The sequence below is a fragment of the Misgurnus anguillicaudatus genome, unplaced genomic scaffold (assembly GCF_027580225.2).
Source record: "Misgurnus anguillicaudatus unplaced genomic scaffold, ASM2758022v2 HiC_scaffold_28, whole genome shotgun sequence".
NCBI classification, from domain to species: domain Eukaryota; kingdom Metazoa; phylum Chordata; class Actinopteri; order Cypriniformes; family Cobitidae; genus Misgurnus; species Misgurnus anguillicaudatus.
In genome coordinates, this window is record NW_027395278.1 from 6,381,299 (window position 1) to 6,404,470 (window position 23,172).

The following is a 23,172-nucleotide window of genomic DNA, read 5'->3' on the forward strand; positions in this document are numbered from 1 at the left end:
ACGAATGCTCTTTTAATATAAAGTTTACATTGGGTTGTAAAAATGCTGAAATGCGTGCTTAATTCATAATGAGAACGTATTAACACAAACTTTTTTTATTCTGCTATATAACACTATAAACATTAATATGTCATTTTATATACAAACTATCATTCTATCTTGACATGCACATTATCTGGTTCATGTTGGTCCAGTTTAATTCAGAGAACTCATTGGTTTGGTGTATTCATTTAAGCCTTAAAAAGTAATTATTTTAGATGAAATTAAATTAGATGTAATATTTATAGCTTTAATTCTCTAATATCTTCTAAACACATTTAAAAACATTCCGCAGATTTTGCTTCAAGCACTCTTTTTCTTCCTTCTTGGACAACCAAACAATCACAGCCTTCAAAAGATTGTGTCACACGTAGCAACAGGGTAACCCCGCCTCCTCACTAAGATAAAAGTTTTTGTCTTTTCCTTACTCAGAGTTGCTCTCAGATCCGTCCCGAATAGCTCTTAAGCTAAGACTCCTAAGTAAAAGTTTTGAAGCTAAATTAGGAGTTTTCTGAGAGGACTCTTAGAATCTTTATGAAAACGGGCCCAGGTGTGAACGAATATGCGTCTCCCTCGATCAACCAAAACGCATCCTAATATCAGATGTAAATGTGCTTTATGATGCTCACATCATAAAAACAAAACAATCCACTAATCGTTTGAGGATCTGAAATCAATGCTGAAGACTTTATTTCTATCATGTTCACAGAAACACTATGAGAAATACGATGGCTTTGTTATTCTGCATGGTACAGACACCATGGCTTACACAGCCTCTGCTTTGTCCTTTATGTGTGAGAACCTGGGAAAGCCTGTTATCCTCACTGGCTCACAGGTAACACACCTTAACCATATTACAATTATCTATTACATTTTTTTACATCATGGCTTAAATGTCATATCAAGCAAGCTTTTTACTGTTAGTGTTATTCTTGGAAAAAAAGTTGGTTGTTGAAAGGGTTTGTGTAATCAATGAAGTAAATAATGTTCACTCTGTTGGTTTAATGTTTTATTTTAATAATAGAAATTAATGAATTATAATAACTAACATTTTTATGATGGATGTATGGTTATATATTAAGATTAAAAGGCTAGGTCTTGACGCTGTGCGTACATGCATATTAACTTAATGTTAAATGTGCATTAACTTAGTTATTAAATCTGTGGTTAACTTTTAACACCTGTGCATCAAATTCTTTCTTTCTTTTTCTTTTCTACAAAACAACCAGGTGCCTATTTATGAGATGAGAAATGATGGGAGAGACAACCTCTTGGGGGCGCTGTTGATAGCTGGACAGTTTGTCATCCCTGAGGTGAAACTGCCTTTCATTCTTACTGTCAGATGCATATGACCATTACACATGCAGTGTGTTGAATACAGTCAGTATTAGTTATTTTAAGACGTGTATTTCAGGGCAAATGTTAACATGGTATTGTTTTCACATCCCTTTACTCCGTATTCATTAAATCTAAAATCAGTTATAGAATATGAAATAAAATGTATGCATGAAAATTTATATATTTTATTTCTGCCATTTCTGATCTTTAAATCTGTGCAAAAAAGAATGACGTAAACACAAAGTACACCTGTACACCACCTGCCAAACAAGTCACTACATGTTTTGATGGCACCATGATAAGGTGTTTTAATGAGGGTTGACAGAACTGAAATTACTATAGCTTATAGGAAAATACTGTCTGGTATAATAAAGAGACATAAAATTGCGCTGTTCAAATTTTTCAGAGTATAACAAATAATCCCTTTCTGTCATTTTCTTCACAGGTGTGCCTTTATTTTCATCATAAGCTGTACAGGGGTAACCGTGTCACCAAAGTGGATGCTGGAAGCTTTAATGCGTTCAGCTCACCAAATCTGCCACCATTAGCCAATGCTGAAGTTGACATCAAAAGTAATTCCAGTTTATCATAAAGGTTTATGTACATTAAAAGTCTATAGAGTGTATGCATTGACGTCACTTTTCCACGTGACCACGCCGGAACTCGCCCTGTTAAGTGGCAAACGTTCAACAAAATGGCTGGTTTTCATAGCGGCTGCCAGGAAAACTGACTATTGTCAGATTAAATTGAATTTTTTGGGACTTGATAGCAGAGGTGGACAATACTTAGGTACATTAGTTACATTTTTCAAGCATCTGTGCTTTATTAGGATGTTTGTATTGGGAAAAATTTTACTTCACTACATTCTAAAGCATAGAATCATACTGTGTATTCTTTTTTTATTGCATATTAACATTTATTTAATATCTACTTACATTAAAATTGTGTACTTTTACTTGATTAAAAGTACGTTAATGCACTTTAATATTAAATGTAAAACAAACACGTGTATTTATGAAATGTAATAGAGTAAAAATTATGATAATATGCTTTGGAATGTTTGTTTTCCACAGAAGAACACGAATTAAATACAAATACGTGAAAAATAAATTTTAGTAGAAAGTAAAACCTCTGCTTGATAGTGACCCTAGCAAGTTATCAACCCACCTGTGGTCTGTGGACGTTGGCATGAACGATCTATTTATTTCTTCTTTCAGTGTTTTTTGGCAGTCTGTAAAACGATAGCTCAGAATTCTTGTTAATCTGTTAGTACAGTCTATCGCACAACAGCTTTTTCTCATTTAGACGCGTTTTCCCTGATTTTACACTGTACTCAAATGGTGCCGCTCTGTCTTTTGCCACTCAGTGGGCGTAACCGCAGGCACTTTCGCCAAAGGTGACGTCACGTGCATACCCTCTATAAATTTGGAATTGATGCTTGAAAATGTTAATAAACATGTTGAGCAACTTTTAGCCATTATTCCCATATTTGGATTGTTTCTAACTATAAATATAATTGGTAGTTAAAATATTATTTTAGGATAAAAGCGTATAAATGTATAATGAAAAGCTATATTTTACCCTATTTTAGATTGATATTAGAAGTTTCTTTCAGCTGAATTACATTTTTAAAAGTAAAATATTAAATTAATCTTTAAAAAAAGCTGCGTAACTATATCCAAATAAACCGTAAAGCATATCCTATTCTTGAAATGTAATGTTGGTACTAAAGCCATTGTAGTATTCTCTTTATGTGTAATAACAAGCATTTTGCTGCATTTTCTATTGTTTCAGTTAACTGGGATACTGTATGGCGAGCCAACACAACCTCTAAATTCACCGTCAACACGCAGATGAACCGCAATGTGGGTCTCCTGCGTCTTTTCCCGGGAATCACTGCTGCAACTGTAAGGCTGTGTGGTAATGTCTTAAAAATTTTTATTTGGTTCATTTAACCAAAGTAAAGAAATTCCTAACCTCTTTTGTGGTACACAAAATTAGCAGAACATGTTTGGTGTTCTTTCCACTGCTACCATCATCCAAAATTAAAATTATTTGCTATCAAATCTCACTGATATCTGAAATCAAACCTGGTGTAATTTGTGTATAAGCACCACTTTTGAATTTTTCAGAGCGATGATGTATTGGAGCATTTTCAGTGAATCGACTGAAATTTAAACAAGCAAAAAAAAATCCCATGGTTGAGTCAAATATAAACATTTTAGGGTTAATTTAACCCAGTGGTTGGGTGTGTCCCTTTTTGACACATCCATGTATTTTTCTATATAAAAAATAAAACACATATGGGTTTAGAACAACAGTAGAGATGAGTAAATGACTAAGTTTCGAAATTTGAGTAAACTACAGCGTTAATTCAAATGCAGGATTTCACTTTGTTTCTACTATAAGCCAAATTACAATATGTGCAAACTGTAGTTTCTTGGTTGTCCACCAGTGCTTAGTGTTGCTTTCTAGCTGCTGTTATTTGGTCTGTATATAATGAAGCAGAGTTATGAGGCATGTCTAATTCTTTACAAAAAAGCCAGGAGTTGGCACTAACATTTACGCCACCTCTATTAAGAGGAGTGGGGGAAGGATGCAAATATTTACTACCTCAATCTGGCTGTTTTGCCATGCACGGCCTGGGTAGATTTTTTATCTTTTATGACCTCAGTTTTTATGGCAGATCCTTTATATAAGCTTCTGTTTTTATGACACCTCTTCACGTTCATTTATAGCCCTAATGCTAATATACTCTTCTGTTGAAAGTCAGATTAAAATGATATGGAACCGTGAAGGTATTGATGATTTATTCTGCACATTTTCTCTTTGTATCTAAGTATGACATTGCTAGAAGTTTATGGAACTATTATTAGCTTAGTACCTGGAAATGTATCCTAATAGCTATCAAGTTGCAACAGACTTAACTTTCATTTGACCTGTGATAAAGCTCTGTTGTGTCTGTGGTTCCTCTGAAATGTCCTTGGGTGTGCAGGTGTTTAGGAGCAGCTCCAGATGTGCTGTAGTGGGTGTGGGGTCCACCAGGGTTTTAAATTAATCTTTAGCATCGTTAATTCTTTTCTCTGTGGGACACTTGGGCCACACACATCCCAAAGTACAACAATATGGAGACGTGATGGGTTAGCCATCCAATTGGGACACTTCTTGGTAACAATAAAACGTATAGCTTGCGATGTCTGTTAATAAATGGACCTAATAATAGCTGAGCTGTATTTCTGCACATAAACTTACAGTTTACATAACATTAACCAAAATTGGTTTGACTTTGCAAAGACAAAATGTGATTTTAATGCTGCCTTTTTTGGATGCAGTTTTAAATAATTTCTATAAACGTAACCCTTTTAATTTATTTAAGCATAAATATTGTAAAATATTACTTTATTAGCGAAAATATATTTAAACTTTTTAATCGGTTTTGTTCCTTGCACAGGTCAGGGCCTTCTTGCAGCCTCCTATGGAGGGGATCGTTCTGGAGACCTATGGCAGCGGTAACGCCCCTGACAATCGAGCAGACCTGCTGGAGGAGATCCGTAAAGCGACAGAGAGAGGACTTATTATGATCAACTGTACCCAGTGTCTCAGGGGCTCGGTCACAACATCATACGCCACTGGCAAGGTATGGCTGTTTGCTTTAAAATAGCTATATTACAACAGTGTGTCATTCCGGAATGTTCTCTTTTAGGCCCTAAGTGATGCAGGTTTGGTCGCTGGGTGCGATATGACCCCAGAATCTGCTCTGTCAAAACTCTCCTATGTGTTGGCAAAAACAGACCTCAGTACGCTAGAAAAAAAGAAGGTATGCAGAGTGTTCTGAAAATGTGATTTCAACCACATATACTTTATGGGTGTTTCTTCAACTACTTCTTGGAAATGTTTTACCGTCTGTCTGTCTGTCTGTCTGTCAGTCTATCTATATCTGGTAAATATTATTTTGTTTGTACAGTGGGGAAAGTAAGTTTTGACACATCAGCATTTTTATCAGTAAGGGGACTTATTATGACTCAACTTGTATACTTAAATGTTCTGATTTCTTTGTATATATTTAATATTTGGCTTAATGGCTACATCTGGTGGAAATTTTGTCAATAGCCCACTTAGAAATCCCCTTACTGATAAAAATGCTGATGTGTCACTTATTTTCCCCGCTGTATATATAATGTCTGTCTGTCTGTGTATCTGGTAAATTATTATTTTGTGTGTATATAATACTGTCTCATTTCCAGTCAAGTTGTTATTTTGTTAAATTGTGCAAAGAAAAAACAAACTGTTACTACTTACTATTTTAACTGTTGTCTTGGCAAAATAGTTTTGTTTTAATTTTTTTATATAGACATTTAAAACACCATGATTTTTAACACATAACTGTATCAGTTTACACTATTGACAGTGTGAAAGTGTGTTTTTAAGGGAGTTTATTTACCAAAAATTGCTTTAACAGAAAGGCAATTTTGACTAGTTTGGAGCATTTAGCTTCAAACAGTGCAAGACATGTTATTTTAAGCTGTAAACACACGATTTGTTCTAAAGATGCTGAGCCGCAATCTACGTGGTGAGATGATAGCTGACCTGGAGGGAGCAAAGCTGTCTCTCAGCGACAGTCGCTTTATTCAGGTTATTGCCAAGTCCCTCAGCATTAGCTGTAAAGAGGTGAGTTGCCACATTCACTTTATATGTATTCACAATGTTTTTGCTTGCAATAAAAAACAAACAACATCTCAAGTATTCATCATCATTTAAATGGAATAGTTCACCAAAGAATTTTAAACCTCTTATATTGCTAATGGTCTAATCAGATTCAATGTATTATGCTAAGCTATGCTAAAAGTGGTACCGCCAGACCCAGAGATCCGCTGAATGGATTCCAAAACGGTAAAAATCAAATGTTTAACTCTAGAGGAGCTGGAGAATGAGCCTATTTTCAAAAAAGTGGAGTGTCCCTTTAAAACCATGTACATCTATGATTTATTATCTAGTTGGTTCATAAACGTCTTCTAAAGTAAATAGACATTTGAGGGAGAAAAAGTATTAATATTTTGAGGCAAAAAATTTAATTAATAAATATATAAACCAACAGATCGGAGTGATACATTCAAACTTGGCAGCACGTCCATGACTTAAAATCTCATTGGTTCTCACACATCTCATATAAACTGAAATGTAATGTTTAGTTACATTGCTCTGCCCATTTTGTAACTAACAATAATATGACTAATGTTCTTAGGAACTTGAAGCCATCCGGGATGCCCTAACACCTACTTTGGCCTGCGCTGCTGCTAAGATTGGAGACATTGAGGCGTTAGAGGCCATAAAAGAAATGGTAAGCAGCTGGGTGTTTGCGGTTACATACCGATAAACCAGCACATGCCTATGCTATGACTGTATTCTATCACACTCTTTGTTAAGACACATGGGGTAGTTTCTTAAAACCTTTAACGCAAACTGTCAGTCAGGTTGGACCAAAATACTACCACTTCTGCCGAACAAATGGCCCTTCACCCATAATTCCAAATACCTGTTTTTAGACCAGTTTTGAGACCTGTTCTGACAGTCTTTTTGATGGACACGTGCACACGTTCCTTTAGAACGACTCAACGTCTTTCTGTTGTGCTGAAAGATTGAAAGTTGTGCGCAAGATGATTTATAATCTTTTTCCAAATTACAATGGGTTTGTGTTTGCAGATTGGGTTATCAACACAATTTATTTAGTAAATGCATACGGTATATTACATGTGTAGTTTGCATATCTATGCCCTTATCAGTTTGGACACAGTTGGTATAAGATAAATGTTGACCCTGCTTATCGCAAACATTAGTGTCATGGCATCACTAGTTAAACAGAAGAGGAAACCAAAACATGTTTTTCATCTGCAGTTCGATAATGCAGATAAGGCCTCTAGTTCAGTGTACTGCTGTTTTATTTATGTAGCCATACAGCTGATAACCCTAACCCAGTTAATTCATGTTACTTATGTAATAGATTTGGCTTGTGTTTACAGTAGTTTCTCAAGGTAATTTGTCTAGCATAATTATATGCTACCCCATATCATTTACATTTTGTGATGCAAAGACAAAATAAAGTATAGTATTCTAGTATAGTCATAGTTCCTGCAATTTAAAGGTGCCATTCTTGTGTTTTTGAAGCTTTGATTGTGTTTACAGTGCGCAATAACACGTGTTCATGTTTCACATGCAAAAACACTGTATTTTTCCACACAACTTACTTACCTCTATACTGCTGCTTTCACTATCCTAAAAACGGGCTGATGTCTCCCTTGTCCTATAAAGTCCTTTCTTCAGAAATACGTAAAATGTTCTGCTTGTGTAGCTTGTTTAGTGTGTTGTGATTCGACAGCAGCTTAGCTTAGCAAAACCGTTTGAGCTTAGGTGGCGACTGACGTATTCTTGTGGGCGGTGTTTAGTGAAAAACTCTTATATTTATGTCATTCAACTAGGAAGTAGAGGGCTGTAGTCCAAACCGGCCGTTCGCTGTAGGCTTTGAAAGGGGACTTCGCCTAGCAGTGAACTTTGAGCTTTATCATTTTGCAGTTATTATTTAAGCTCTAAAGCAACATTACATACTAACTAAAGTTTGATAAATGGGATCAGGAAAACGGGACCTTTTAATAGATTTGTTATTCGCCAAAATATTCCCTATGGTCAAAGTAGTGGAAAAGCAAAGTAACTGGATTGCTTGTATAACATCATAAAATTAAACCCACAGTCCCTCATAACTACATACACAGTGAAATATAACATTTACTGCAGTGTATATTTACATTAGGTGACCCATTTTCAATTTAAGTATTGCTGTGACAAAGATTAGTGGCTGTAGACCAGGGGTTCCTAAACATCTGAATCCTATGATCACCAAAAAAATTGACTGGTGGTGCTAAAATCACTTATTTTACATTTTCTGTGATTACCTGTCAGGAGTAATGTGTAGCATTTTATTAAGCAATGCCTGCCTTAAACAAAACAATTGGGATTATAGTTCCTTGGCAATCTGTTCGCTTGATGTTTTCCAGTTTGTTCATTGAAGTTTTCAAGTTTAGTGTATTTATGTAACGCATTTAAAACAGCCACAAGGCTGACCAAAGTGCTTAACAAAGGAAACACCATCATAAAATTAGAATGGATAAAAACACAATAAGCAGGAAAGAAAATATATAAGACATAACATCATAGAATTGAAATGACCGTAGCAATTAAAACAAATGCAAATAAGAGAGAAAAGGCGCAGAAGTAAATCCTAATAGGCCAATGAAAACAAATCGTCCCACGCTTTGTCCCCTGCAACACATACCCACAATTGGGGAGATGCTGCTGTGGATACATTACAGTAGGTATTGGTACCTGTATGGGTTCTAGTTTTGCCTACAGCTTATGTCAATTCAATGTCTTCATCTCTTTACCAATAATTTTTACTCTGACCCTAAAACAAACCAAAATCATTCAGTGAATTTAATCAAATGCAGTACTGCCAAAAAAACTAACCAGGTGATACCTGGCTTTCTATACTTATGTTGAATACACTTTTTTGAAAGCGACTTACAAATGTGGAGAATAATAAAGGCAATAAAATATGCAAAAGTAGAAGTAATGCACACTGTAACGGTAGATTCACACGGAGCGTAAGCGTTTATGGTTCCCATTCACTTTTTATGGGTGACGTCATGCGTTGACGAACTGAATTGTGGATCCATCTGCGGCGTATTAACTGTCGTTGCTCACGGGAAAAGTTGAAAATTTCTCAACATTTCAAGCGGCAACGTGTGCGTCAGCCAATCAGATCACTTTATGCAAATAACCTAGGGAAAGCCAGCCAATTACGTTTATGGAAGACCGGCGCATGTGTCGCGGCCACTGTTATTGCCTGTTGGCCACGCTTCAGACAAGCCTTCCGTCAAGCGTTAACGTTTTCGCCCCGTGTGAATGTGCCGTAAGTGCTCCGAGAAGTCCCAAGTTGTCTACGCTGTTAGAAACAAATGACCAAAATGGTTACCCCAGCTCTCACTGGCGCAGTACCCTTTAAAAAGCTCCTAAATGTATCATTTGGTACCAGTATGTACCATTGAGGTGCTAATAGCTAATCTTTGTGCAAAGCTGTACTTTTTGAAAGGGACAGCTGAGGTACATATTTTGACCATTTTCTTTCTGACAGTGTAGCATAGCCATAGTGTACATACAACCCGAATTCCAGAAAAGTTGGGACATTTTTTAAACTTTAATAAAATGATAACTAAAAGACTTTCAAATCACATGAGCCAATATTTTATTCACAATAGAACATAGAAAACATAGCAAATGTTTAAACTGAGAAATTTTACAATTGTATGCACAAAATGAGCTAATTTCAAATTTGATTTCTGCTACAGGTCTCAAAATAGTTGAGACAGGGCATGTTTACCATGGTGTAGCATCTCCATTTCTTTTCAAAACAGTTTGAAGATGTCTGGGCATTGAGGCTATGAGTTGCTGGAGTTTTGGTGTTTGAATTTGGTCCCATTCTTGACTCACATAGATTTCCAGCTGCTGAAGAGTTTGTGGTCGTCTTTGACGTATTTTTCATTTAATGATGCGCCAAATGTTCTCTATAGGTGAAAGCAGGCAGGCCAGTTCAGCACCCGGACTCTTCTACGACGAAGCCATGCTGTTGTAATAGCTGCAGTATGTGGTTTTGCATTGTCCTGCTGAAATATACAAGGCCTTCCCTGAAATAGACGTCGTTTGGAGGGCAGCATATGTTGCTCTAAAACCTTTATATACCTTTCAGCATTCACACAGCCTTACAAAACATGCAAGCTGCCCATACTGTATGCATTTATGCACCCCCATACCATCAGAGATGCTGGCTTTTGAACTGAACGCTGATTACATACTGGAAGGTCTCCCTCCTATTTAGCCCGGAGGACACGGCGTCCGTGATTTCCAAGCAAGAATGTCAAATTTGGACTCATCTGACCATAGAACACTATTCCACTTTGAAATAGTCAATTTTAAATGAGCCTTGGCCCAAAGGACACGACGGCGCTTCTGGACCATGTTCACATATGGCTTCCTTTTGCATGATAGAGCTTTAGTTGGCATCTGCTGATGGCACGGCGGATTGTGTTTATCGACAGTCGTTTCTGGAAGTATTCCTGGGCCCATTTAGTAATGTCATTGATACAATCATGCCGATGAGTGATGCAGTGTCGTCTGAGGGCCCGAAGACCACGGGCATCCAATAAAGGTCTCCGGCCTTGTCCCTTACGCACAGAGATTTCTCCAGTTTCTCTGAATGTTTTGATGATGTTATGCACTGTAGATAATGAGATTGCAAAGCCTTTGCAATTTGACGTTGAGGAACATTATTTTTAAAGTATTCCACAATCTTTTTACGCAGTCTTTCACAGATTGGAGAGCCTCTGCCCATCTTTACTTCTGAGAGACTCTGCTTCTCTAAGACATACCTTTTATAGCTAATTATGTTACAGACTTAATATCAATTAACTTGATGTTCTCCCAGCTGAATCTTTTCAAAACTGCTTGCTTTTTTAGCCATTTGTTGCCCCCGTGCCAACTTTTTTGAGACCTGTAGCAGGCATTACATTTTAAATTAGCTAATTAAGTGGATAAAAGTGTAAAATTTCTCAATTTAAACATTTTCTATGTTATCTATGTTCTATTGTGAATAAAGTATTGGCTCATGTGATTTTAAATTCCTTTAGTTTTCATTTTATTCAAATTTAAAAAACGTCCCAACTTTTCCGGAATTCGGGTTGTAGTTTAATTAAAATGTTTCAAATTTTTTTCTATAGGGTGCTGACTTGAGCATGGCCGATTATGATGGCCGTACCCCTCTTCACATCGCCGCATGCGACGGGCATCTGAAAGTAGTTCAGTATCTTTTGAGTCAGGGGGCAACCGTCTACGCCAAAGATCGCTTTGGCAACACACCCCTCCGCAATGCCGTTCGCTTCAGGTAAGGCTGGGTGGTATAGCTCGATACGTTTGTGAATGAGTGCGTAACTGAATGTTCTTCTGTGACTGAAGGTTTGCCATTGTTCAGCCACAGCTAACATGTGGGTGCGGAGATGTGTGTGGGCATGTTGTATAACAGGTCTTTTATCCTGTAACACATTTCTGCTCTTTGCTCACACTGACATCACCAAAGTGCTCACAGCTTTAGTCACCTAAAGGTTTTAGTTTTAATGCAATACTGTTTTAGTTTTGTCCACCTCATTTACAAAGTTTTCTACCCCTGGTGCCGATCTTATCTTGCAGAGCATGTTTTCAACATTGCTGAACCTTTTGATCTAAAGGCGTATGCTTCTGTGATTCAGTTTTCATAGATGAGTAGGTATAAGTTGTGCCTTCAATTTTTTTGTTTTGAATGTTTTTTTAATGAGATAATGAAGGGATAACAGGCAAAAATTGCATAGTGTAAACTCATTGCTGTTTACTCCTGAGAAAGTTTAAAAGCTTAAGTTTTTACATTTCTGTTTAAGTCATGGTTTGGGTGACATTATTGTTTATCCAAAATGTAAAAAAAAAAATTAAGAATGAAGTATGTATGTCTAAACTTTTAACTGCAGGTGTACAGTAAGTAAAACCATTCATAAATAATTCCTTTTCTTTTCCTCATTTTATATCAGATTATCCCCTCTTTACTAGCAAACTCAAACTATCTTCCTGTCAGTCTCTCTGTCATCTTGAAAACTGGTGAAACTTAAGATGTTTATGCTCTGTCTTGATTGAACCTTGTCTATGTAACCCATATGCATGCCCTTTAAAGCACGACTTCTTTTTAAAAAATTAGAAAACCCTTTTAATCCATTTTTATTGTTTAAATCTTAAACATGGTTTTCGACCTTCAATTGAAAACGATGCTAAGAAAATTTGTAAAAAAATTTGTAGAATCGTGTCTTACAGAAATGAATATCATCTAAAGCCCTATTCGGACGAGATTAGTTTTCCCGTAGGAGGACTGAGAAACTGACATTTCACAGACAAGTTTGTGATTTTAATCTGTGGAGTATTTACAGAGAAATTTACCTACTGTTTAAAAAAAAAAAAGTTAATTCTGTCCAAATGTAATCTCATTTTGTCAAGGTAAACTACTGTAAAAAAAAGTCCTTGTTGCACTTACATTTTTACATATAAAAAACTTGAATGATCAAGTCATTTTAACCAGGGCTGTGACGATAAATCGCGTGTCCCATTAAAAAGACCGGTCTGAAATCGATTTTGGCAATTCTGTGTTTAATGCGCATCTTGTGCGTTTTGGTCAGTAAGAAGTCCTTATCAATCTAAAATCATTATGAGTCTGAGTCGTTTATAACATGCATTTAAAAAGCAACACTCATTAAACAAAATCATTCAAAATATTCTTTATTATCTTGAAAATACCGGAAACAATTTGAAGAACAGCGATATAAATTATCTTAGACATTTCTTGGGCTGCGTCTGAAAACTCAAGGCAGTGACTCGTTGCCTCGCTGTCTCATGAGGAAATTACTTCAGAGGCATGAAGGCAGCTCAGAGAAAGACTTTCGGACACACCTCAAAGGCAGCGTGTTTGAAATAAAAACAGAGAGCGCCTTTGTGATAACTAATCACATATTTGAAAACTACAATATTAATTTCTTCGCTAGAAATGCAATTAAAAGGTGTAAAAAGTGAAACTCTACCTTTATTTACACTAAATTTATGCTCCAGTCGCGTCCTTGGCCGCCATTTTATTTTTTTCGAACTCGACCAGGCTCGACCAATCACATTCTTACTGTACGCCCACGCATAGGTATCTCAGGAGACAGGAAGTAAACCTAACATTGAATTCGGACATGCCTTGATGCCTTCCTGCCTTGGAAAGCTGCCTTAAAAGGCAGCAATTTAGAGTTTTCGGACGCAGCCCTGGATTGTGTTTGTAATGGTACTTCTTCTTTGGCACAATTGGAGTTTCTTCAAGAGAGCGCCCTCTGGCTTTTGGATGTGCCGGGATTTCATAATTCATTATAATTCATTAATTAATAATGATTCATTCAAATTCATTCATTGAGAAAATGTGCATTTGCGCGATTACTCATTACAGCCTTATTTTCAACTTTTTAGTTTCAATAATTTATTAATTGTTATTATTTCATCCAAATTCATTCATAGAGAAAACACGCATTTGAACGATTAATCATAAAAGCCCTAGTTTCAACTTTTTTGACTAGTGAGGAGTTGGCATAAATAAAAAAATAAAATTAAATGGGCTTAAAGGTGCAATTTGTATAATCCGCGCCACTAGAGGGCGCCAGATCAAATCAATAACAATTACGTAGATTAATGATGCTCTGAAGCAGCGTGGACTGATGGGATTTGTTGTCTTTAACTCAAACGCTGATGGCCATCAATCAGACGGTAATGAGAAATCATGTTACACATGAGATAATCAAGTTTTATAAATGTTGTGTTCGATGACATCATTTTTTTTTTCATTATGTAAGGTTTCATGTATTGTTTAAAACGCAATTGTTAGTCATAGATTTTACAGTATTAGTCCAATACGATGGTTTGTTAACACAGCACAGAATTAAGTGTTCAGATGAACAAACTTACCATAAAAAAGCGAGTGGCCCGACAGATGCTATTACTTCGGCATTTGTCCACGACACTGTTGTCATGTGGTTTTTACGTCAGTAAAGGCGGTAACAAAGGGTAACGTAGATATTAACGTCATTTACAGGCAACTGCACTGCCCCGTGTCACTGTTTAGGATAGCAATTTTCTCATCATTTACAAGTAGTTGAAAACATTATAGATATTGTTAGTAATCAGCTGGACAAAATATATAACACCGGACAAGTGGTTTTTGGATATTTTACTGCAAATATCTTACAAATTGAACCTTTAATTTCTTACAACTTTATTTTGTAATTTAGTTTATAAACTTGCTAATTTATAGCAACTTCTAACTTGTCAAAAAAGTTAAAATGACGTAATTGAATGCATACATTTTCCATTTATTGCGCTACGTTTACCGTGGATATTTATGTTTGTGCCATCCAGCGAAGAGCTAAAGAATACAATAATAAAGTCAACGGCTTAATCATGTAACTGTAAATCAAAGTAATGTCAGCTTAGTATACGGTTTCATCGGACGCACGTGATACACGTCTGGATCCGAACCTTACTTCCGGTTTGGTTTTTTAATGGTCTGACTAGTTGCTAAACTGATCTCTTGAACAAATGCCTCGTCGAAAATAACTAATGTTTTGGTTTCCTAGGTAATCTATGTGTTGTTGTTTTTTGCTTGTTATATAAATAAACTACGTTTAAAGAACTTTGTTGTTATATATTTTTAGCGAAGTTTACCGGAAGTTCATGCGGACCGTGACAGCCGCTTGTTTATGTTGTTACTACTGAAACGGTCTATACTTACTTTAATTTGTCAATTATGCAGGCTTATGTTGTTATTATTATAAAAGGTAATTGTGTTTATTTCAGTGGGTTTGTTAAAGTAACTAGTCCTTGTAATTGTATTTTAAAGTGCTTCTTAAGTAAATAATTTTGAATTTTAAGTTTGTTGTTTAGAAGTTTATTTATTTATTTATTTTTTACCATACGTGTTGCACGCATTCAGTACACGTAATATTATCCAACACACAGATACACAAAACAGACACTCCCATGCTATATGTCTGAATCAGTACATGAAATCACAGACGTCGGGTGATAACAATCGTAACTCAGCTGTCTTTATATTAAAACTAATCCCGTCCGAATAGAGCTTCATTCTGACTTGATCATTTGTAACATGTATAAGCAAAAAATAATGACTTTATCTTAACTTAAGTAACATCATTTAGCACACTTAGACACGTAGTTTAAAAATATTATGCAGGATTTGTGCTAAAATAGGGCATGCAAATGTAGTGCAAATGTTTAGTAGACCGCCTAGTTTGAAAACAGCAATCAGATTTGCCTTTAAAGGAGAATTTTACGGATAACAGCTAAACCGGTTCTCCCTGTAATGTTTATTTTACTGCTGTTTGTCACATTTTTAATTCTTGACTGCTAGCCAACTGACAATACAGAGCCGTGGTGTATACTGTACCACAGTTGCAGATAAACTCCCTTAAACGGATGTTAAGTCTACTGTATGTCTGCCCTAATTCCACTGTTTGTGTGCATGTAATTGTACTAATAAGAATTTCCCCTAATGACCACATTATGCTCTGTCGAGCAAAGCAAATTATTTGAAAAATCAAGAAACTGGGACGAAGTCTTCACATTTTTTACACTAATCCTCTACAGACCATCAACAGCCACTTAACGTCTTATTCTGTCTCTCTCTCTCTCTCTCTATGGAGAAATAATGTACAATATACACAGTGTCAACCTCATTAATAAGAGTTTAGAAGCCTTAATAAAAGAAAGTAGGGGCTGTTAAATTAGCACAGTGTCCAGAGACAGAGAAAGTGTGTGATTCAAGTGATTAGAGATGCATAATTGGATTCATTATCGGTCAGATCATTTTAGCTCTGTTTGCTTGGACCTGTACACACATTTTATGTTTCACATCATTAAAGGGGGTCGCACACCGGATGAACGGCGTAGCCCTGCATCGCATCTAGGACAAAATATACGTTAGCAGTCAATGTTAATCGCTAACGATTTGGGACAAATATGATGTTATTTAATGTTAAACTACGTGAGTGGCGCTCTGTGGCGTGACAGGGATTTGAGCAGTGTCCAGAGTCACGGCGGACAGATGCCGCCAGGTCCCGCCGGTGTGCGCACATTCATAGAAAATAATGCGTTCTGTTTTTAGATTCATGGCACGATGCGGCGTTTCTCGTCCGCATCTGCGACCTTTTAAATCTTTTTTTCATAGGACATAAAAGAACTATACACATACCAAATGCACAATTATACCAAGCTGTTACTGTAGCAGTACCCTTTAAAAAGATAACCTAATATGTTTAATTTTGGTACAGCCATGTATTCATCTGATAACAATATTTACCATTCAGGTACCTGTAGGGCTGTTATCCTAGTCCCAGACTAAATTGCATGTTTAATTAATTTAAAAACACCTTGTACTGAAATATCAGTGACATTATCTTGTCTCAAGATATGTTTTCAAAAACGACATAAATGTCCAAATAAACCTATAAGGCCTACTCCTAAATTAATCTAAACCCAGTCTAGGAAACTGTCCCTGTATGTACATATATGAAATATTTAGGTGCAAGTTTACTTTATGAAGGGTTACTGCCCCAGTGACAGCTTGGGGCTATTTTTTGAAAAAAAAAAAATTGACTGTAGAAAATGTTTGGTAAAATGTCTTTCGTTTACATTTAGCAGACGCTGTTTTCCATATCACATACAGTGCATTACAAGGAATAGATTTGGTTTTATTAGCATGTGTACCCTGGATCGATCCCATGACCTTTTCCGCTCCAGCACAATGCTCTAACAACTGAGCCACAGGAATACGTTTTCCAAGTTTAATATTGAGGGGCAACCTTCCGATCTCTCTGATGAAGCCAATACTGAAGTGATTTAAACTGCAGTTCATCGACTGGGCGATAAAGACTGTCTCCACTTTACAGTAGAAAATAATGTTTACAGCTGGGTACAAAAAGTGTTTTTGGTCTATATAGCTTTTTGTATATGTAAATAAAGGGAATTTTTTATAACTCATCCGTTTAAATTATATTACGCCTTAAAGTTCTGCATAATTAAGGGGGTGGCCGCTTGAGTGATGGTTGAACAGCCACTGCCGTAACTACAGTCGAGCTAGGGGGGTCGTGGTTTCAGCAACCAGCCACCTCAGCTTCACCCACTTCCCGCCTCTTTACCCATTTTCGGATATCTGCGAGTGATACGCGGGCAAGATGGCGACGGCAGGCACCGCCTATTTTAATCTTCAAAAACTGGCTGAATCCCAAACCGCCTACTTCCATACTATATAGTATGTAAAAAGCGCTACTTTGCGTACTATATAGTATGGAAGTAGGCGGTTTGGGATTCAGCCACTATCTTCAGAAACCTGGTGATGTCATGGACACAGCGTCCATCTTTTATACAGCCTATGTTTAATACAGGGACAATATGGACTTTTGAAGCTTTGCAATTGATTTGTGTGAGGAAAAGACTGAAAATGAATGCGTTATTTGCTAAAAATCTTTTGTCTTCGGCAGCTTTGACATTTGCATTCACATTTGTGTATTCACAGACGTGTTGCACAAGGTGATGCCAAAATCTTCAATATCATGTGACCAATCATGTAGCAGTGAGTTTGAATATGCTTAGCACAAATGAAATTTTAAAACTTTAATTAAAACATTCAGTCAGTAATTACTTATAGGAAAACACCACAGTTTTTCAATATTTTACTATGTTCTTAGACGAATTAATACATACCTATCTTTTTTCAATGCGTGCATTTAATCTTTATACAGTGCGTTGTGAATGTGTTAGCATTGGGCCTAGCCCCATTCATCCAAACAGGGATGAATTTAGAAGCCACTAAACACCTCCATGTTTTCCCTATTTTAAGACTGCTACATGAGTAGTTACACAAGTAAGTATGGTAACACAAAAAAACGTGGTGATTTTTTTTAAGTGGATAAAAAATGAGAACTTGTATGGCGTAAGAGTACCTCAGCATGCTGTAACATCATCACTCTTGACTACTCCCCCTAGCTCAAACTTTCATCAATATTACTCCACGCAAGGTCAAAGTGCTGCAAACTAAGTGCTATTCCGCCATACAATATAGTTCTCATTTTTTATCCGCTTAAAATGCCACGTTTTATTTTGTGTCACCATATTTACTCGAGTAACTACAATAGGGAACTAAATAGGGAAAACATGGAAGTGTTTGGTGGCTTCTACATTTATCCCTGTTTAGATCCTAAGGAAAGAATGGGGCTAGGCTAAATTCTAACACATTCACGACACGTTTTACAAAGATTACGATCCATATGTATTCATTTGTCTAAGTTGAGGTAAGAACATAGTAAAATATCGAAAAACTGTGCTGTTTTCCTTTAAATCTTTTACATAGAGCACTAAACAGCGACAGAATAGTATGTTACATTTTTGGATATGAGCAGCATCAGCATTCTGCCACTACTTGAGGAGTAAATAAAATAAAAATGTTTAGGTGAACTGTTCCTTTAAATACGTGATTTGTGCATGTGTAGTCGTCAGTGGATACGCCAGAGTTACGGCAGCATCTTTTTGTTTGCAGTGCAAGTCCAAACATGTTCCACCATTAAAAACACTTAAGGGTTCAACTGACCTGAGAACTGACAACTTTCGACTTTCAATTTCGTTCTGAGTCATTGAAAACCGACGAAAAATGATTCCCTTTAGATCTGTTGTGACAACAGCAATGTCTGATTTGACAATTTGGGACCTCTAGATGTTTACCCTTTTCAAAGTAATAAGGAAAAGTAGGAAAAAACAGAAGCAGGCAAATAGAAGGGGGTGTTTTCTAAACCAGCCCTACCTGATTCAAGTTTCATGTCTAGCAGATACTCTGACTAGTGAAGAGAAACAGAACAAACTGGAAGGGTGACTGCCACCAGATTTGTCAGAGCTTGGTTTGAAACGGTGCCACGGGGGTAGGGCCAACGCTGAGGTCTAAAGTACCTGAAATAGATTAGGCAACAACCACGCCTGGATTCTACACAAGACAACTGCATTATTTCATATTATAACTCAGTTCCGCTCCAAGAGGCACGACTCTTACGCCCTTTCACATTGCTAAAAGTTTTTCAAAGTTTCATTAATTCTGCTCACCAAGGGTGTAGTGTCTTAGGGTGTTGAAGTGTCAACTGAACAGGATGATAAAAATAGATCGTATTAACTTGAATTAAAGAAAACCATATCTAAGAATCAGAATTGGGTGTGAGTTCTCTTGACTTGGGTCTCTTGAGGTTTTTGACATCCTTTAGGAAATTTGTACTGTTAGGAAATGTTTTATTCTGTGCAGCCAATGACAGCTTGGTTACTTATAGGCCATATCTGATTTCTACTATAAGTAACAAGAAAGGTCATGTCTCTTCATACTCTTATCTTTTGGCCGACTTTAAAATTACACTTAAATGCAATTGTGTTAACAATGATTTCTCATATGACTTTGCTTGTCCCTGCGTGTCAAGACCTTCACGTGTGATAAGCAACCAGTCATTACTGCTGAGCAATGAACAGGATTTTAGTAAAGCAAAGCAGTAACAATGTAGCTTATACTTGGCGTTAAGGATTTGAACACTCGAGTAAACTTGTATTAGTCTTAATTTAGTAAATAAAAGAGATCAAGAAGAGATACATTTTTAAATAATTTAATTATATTCACTATGTTAATTGATTTCCTTTAGCTCAATAGATTATGACAAAAAAGTAACAACAAGCTCATAGGTTTGATTCTTAGGGTACACACAAACTGATGTAATCTTGTGTACAGTAATATACATTACTTAAAGTCTATATCCAGTATGTCACTCTAGTATGTCAGAAATCTATTGGACTTTCCCATGAGTCACCTCTCTATACTCTACATTTCTGTGTCTGCAGGCATAAGGACGTGGTGAAACTTCTCAGGAAGACTGGAGCTCACTTCTCTCGTGACGAGATTGAGGATGCAGGGACTGAAATGTGCAGGTCTTTTACATAAACATTTATACACACACTTTTCTTCATGCCCCCCTCCCTCCTCAGTAGCATTTACTCAGGTCTGACCAGTAATTCAGGGACTTTCAAAAGCTTTTAGAATGCTCCCGGACAACATTGCTTTGAGGCGGCAGAGATTTTCAAAGAATTTGGATTTAAACACGACAGGTGTCTTGTGGCATATCAAACCTACATTGGTTTTTCTTGCTGTGTCATTTAAGATCTTTAAAGTGGTTAATTTTTTAAGCAGTAAATGACAAGAAGGTTTTAAAGGTCGTCAAAGTGATTGTACCATGTGTAAGGGGTGTTCCTTCAAAAATGGCAAAATTGACTGGCATGCAAAGCCTTAAGTATAGCTTTTTTAACCAGTGCCAACAGTAATATAAGGACATACCAAAATAATAATATCAATCTGAATTAACAGTTCCTATGCCAAAAAATGTACTTTATTAGAATTTATCATGTGGCTTGTTGGAATGCTTGATTCTGATTGGCCAGTCGCAACATTTGCAGGTTTATTATTCCCAGATAACAACCGCTCGAAACTAATAACACACTGTAACCCAGATGCTGCAAACCTTTTGAGGGGTACATTTTAATATTACACAAAATGAAATATAAATATGCCTGTACATTATCCCACTTATTACTATTTACCCCATAAGTAAGGAACATTAAATATTGGTTTGAAATATTTTTTTACTTTCGGTTTTAAGATAAGACAAGACATTTAAGTGTCATGAACACACCATTTGGTTAAATCATTTGTAAATATAATGCTATATTAAAATATTGGACTATTTTATCCAGCAGAAGGGAGGCTTTTAGTGATTTTTAAAGTTTATACATATTTTTTGCTTTAATATTTGTATTGTATGCTAACTATTTAAAAAAGCATTAAGGTACCAAAGGCTAGTGCTGTTTTGTGAATAGGTAACGGTTAAAGGGGTTGCAGGTAGAAGTTTTGTTGGGTGCAAAGAAATGTACGCGACCTGAAATGACCCAAATCACTTTTTACCCAAACCTGACATGCAAAAATCTTTTTTTTTTAAGAAACACCCGACCCGAGACAAACCCATGAAAATAGACACTTTTACAGCCCACATGATCAAATAGTTGCGTGCGCATTTTGGCAACGGTAGTGTTGTTGTTGTTTCCTGGTGGTGTTCAAAAGCATCCAGTGACTTATATGCTCGTGATTTCTTTCAGGTGTACACGCTCAGTTTCTCAACTAAATACGTATATAAATCCCGGGTCTCATTTATAAAACTGTGCGTAGGATCCTTACTAAAAGTCTACGTATGCACAAAAGCCAAAATTGGCATATGCCAAAAAATATTACGACTTATAAAGGAAACATTGCTATGTTTTAGAGTCACAGATCACCTGCAAGTGTGCGTAAATGAATAATCCTCAGATCTTACCCTGCAATCCCATTCTCCCATCAAGTGTTTTTATAGATCGCAACCTTTGCGTGGGAACTGGCGTACGCACAAAACGGGGCTCGAAATCTGCGTACGCCAGTTCCCACGCTTTATAAATGAGACCCCAGGTCATTGTATATTTGGCCATCTGCTAACGTCTTCTATCCACTCCACTGAAGTACACGGATCTGGTAGCCGGATACCATTTGATAAATTCAACTTTTTAAAATAACTTTCTCTGTGTTGCTTTATCCCCTCACGTAGCTTCACACGCTGCTGATTCTTGCCATACTTTCGTTGCCAAAATGCACGTGCATAAGTTGCAACATCATCATTGTGTACAAACAGTAAAAGGGTCTATAAGACCGGAGTCCGACCTCCCCACTCGCTGTACATTTTTTGGACCCGATGGCACCGACGTGTGTTCCGTTTGCAGCCCTGCACGTACCGTCAAACAGAAAGAAACCCCGGTGGCCTCGCAACCAATTTGATCTGCTGGTCCAATTTATTTTCATTTTAAAATACACAAGAACCGATAGCGCTCATATTATACCCAACCCATTTCCGAGGGACACTTTTTTTGGATCTACAGTAAGTGGACCCGTGAAGACCTCTAGTTGTAGGCACTTCGCCTTGCGTTGTGCTTAACAGCACCCTTAAGCTGTGACTTATTACACAACCCCTATTATTACAGTACCTTATTGCTTACTAAAGTGGTAGCTATATACAAAAAAATGAACTTTGTACCAAGAACATATCAGGAGTGTCCTGCTGAACAGATCAGTGTATATCACTGATATTTTCCAAGAGTGGGTGTAAATGTAAAAGTTTATGAAGTTCCAGTGTTTGAATTTACGACTGTCCATTCAGATGTTCTGGTTTATGTTTTACAGTCTTGCGGCCAGTGCAGATTTGGAGGGATTGGAGATATGGCACTTAGCTGGAGCTGATTTAACTACAACCAGTTATGATGGACAGACACCTATTGAAGTGGTGAGATGTGTTTGAAGTTTATAATTATAACTTGACGGCCAATGCCTACAGTGTCATTAGATGATCAAATCTATGAATAGAAATAGAAGACAAACGTTATTTTTATTAGTGTTGTGTATTAGTAGAAACATATGGCTTCTGTCTTGTTTAAATGATGTTATGTGAAATGTTGGAAATGTAGGCAAGAGCTTCTGGACTTGAGGAGGTGGTTGACTTCCTACAACAGGCTGCTCAGTACCGAACCCAGGTAGGATACAGACACACAAATCCAGACTTTAGAAGCAATATTAGTGTGGTCCTCAAATAGACACAATGGTTTTTGCTATTATGATATATACACTTATATATTAGCTACACCTTACCTCCCCAAAGCTCTTACATAAACCTGTTGAAATTACAGTAGATTATTTGTGAATTTCAAACATGTGTCCCTCAAAACATAGCCACATCAGTACCGAGGGGCAACCTTCTGATCTTTCTGATGAAGTAAAAAATGAAGTGACTTCAACTGCACTTCATCGACTGGCCACTAGAGGCAGCCTCCAAAAGGGAGTCAATCCCCATAGACCCTCATGTTAAAATGCAACTTTACAGCAGAAAATGTTTACAGCCTGGTACAAAAATCTGTTTCGGTCTGTATAGCTATAGCTATTTTGCTCTTCATGACAACTGTGAGGGGGGTGAATTTTTTGTAACTCAACTG

At 36.8% G+C, this 23,172-nt stretch overlaps 1 protein-coding gene across 7 annotated transcripts in view; it reads left to right on the forward strand.

Moving 5' to 3' along the window:
- The window catches only part of LOC129417342 (60 kDa lysophospholipase), a 38,068-nt gene that overhangs the window by 11,422 nt on the left and 3,474 nt on the right, over positions 1-23,172 (forward strand). For all 7 annotated transcript variants that reach the window (XM_055171959.2, XM_055171955.2, XM_055171957.2 and 4 more), the window contains 12 exons: positions 749-874; positions 1,269-1,352; positions 1,823-1,949; positions 3,172-3,284; positions 4,829-5,014; positions 5,081-5,194; positions 5,926-6,045; positions 6,620-6,715; positions 11,199-11,362; positions 19,957-20,043; positions 22,370-22,469; positions 22,651-22,716. In XM_055171959.2, coding sequence (XP_055027934.1) covers positions 749-874; positions 1,269-1,352; positions 1,823-1,949; positions 3,172-3,284; positions 4,829-5,014; positions 5,081-5,194; positions 5,926-6,045; positions 6,620-6,715; positions 11,199-11,362; positions 19,957-20,043; positions 22,370-22,469; positions 22,651-22,716 — 1,383 coding nt within the window. The remainder of the gene's footprint in view (positions 1-748; positions 875-1,268; positions 1,353-1,822; positions 1,950-3,171; positions 3,285-4,828; positions 5,015-5,080; positions 5,195-5,925; positions 6,046-6,619; positions 6,716-11,198; positions 11,363-19,956; positions 20,044-22,369; positions 22,470-22,650; positions 22,717-23,172) is intronic.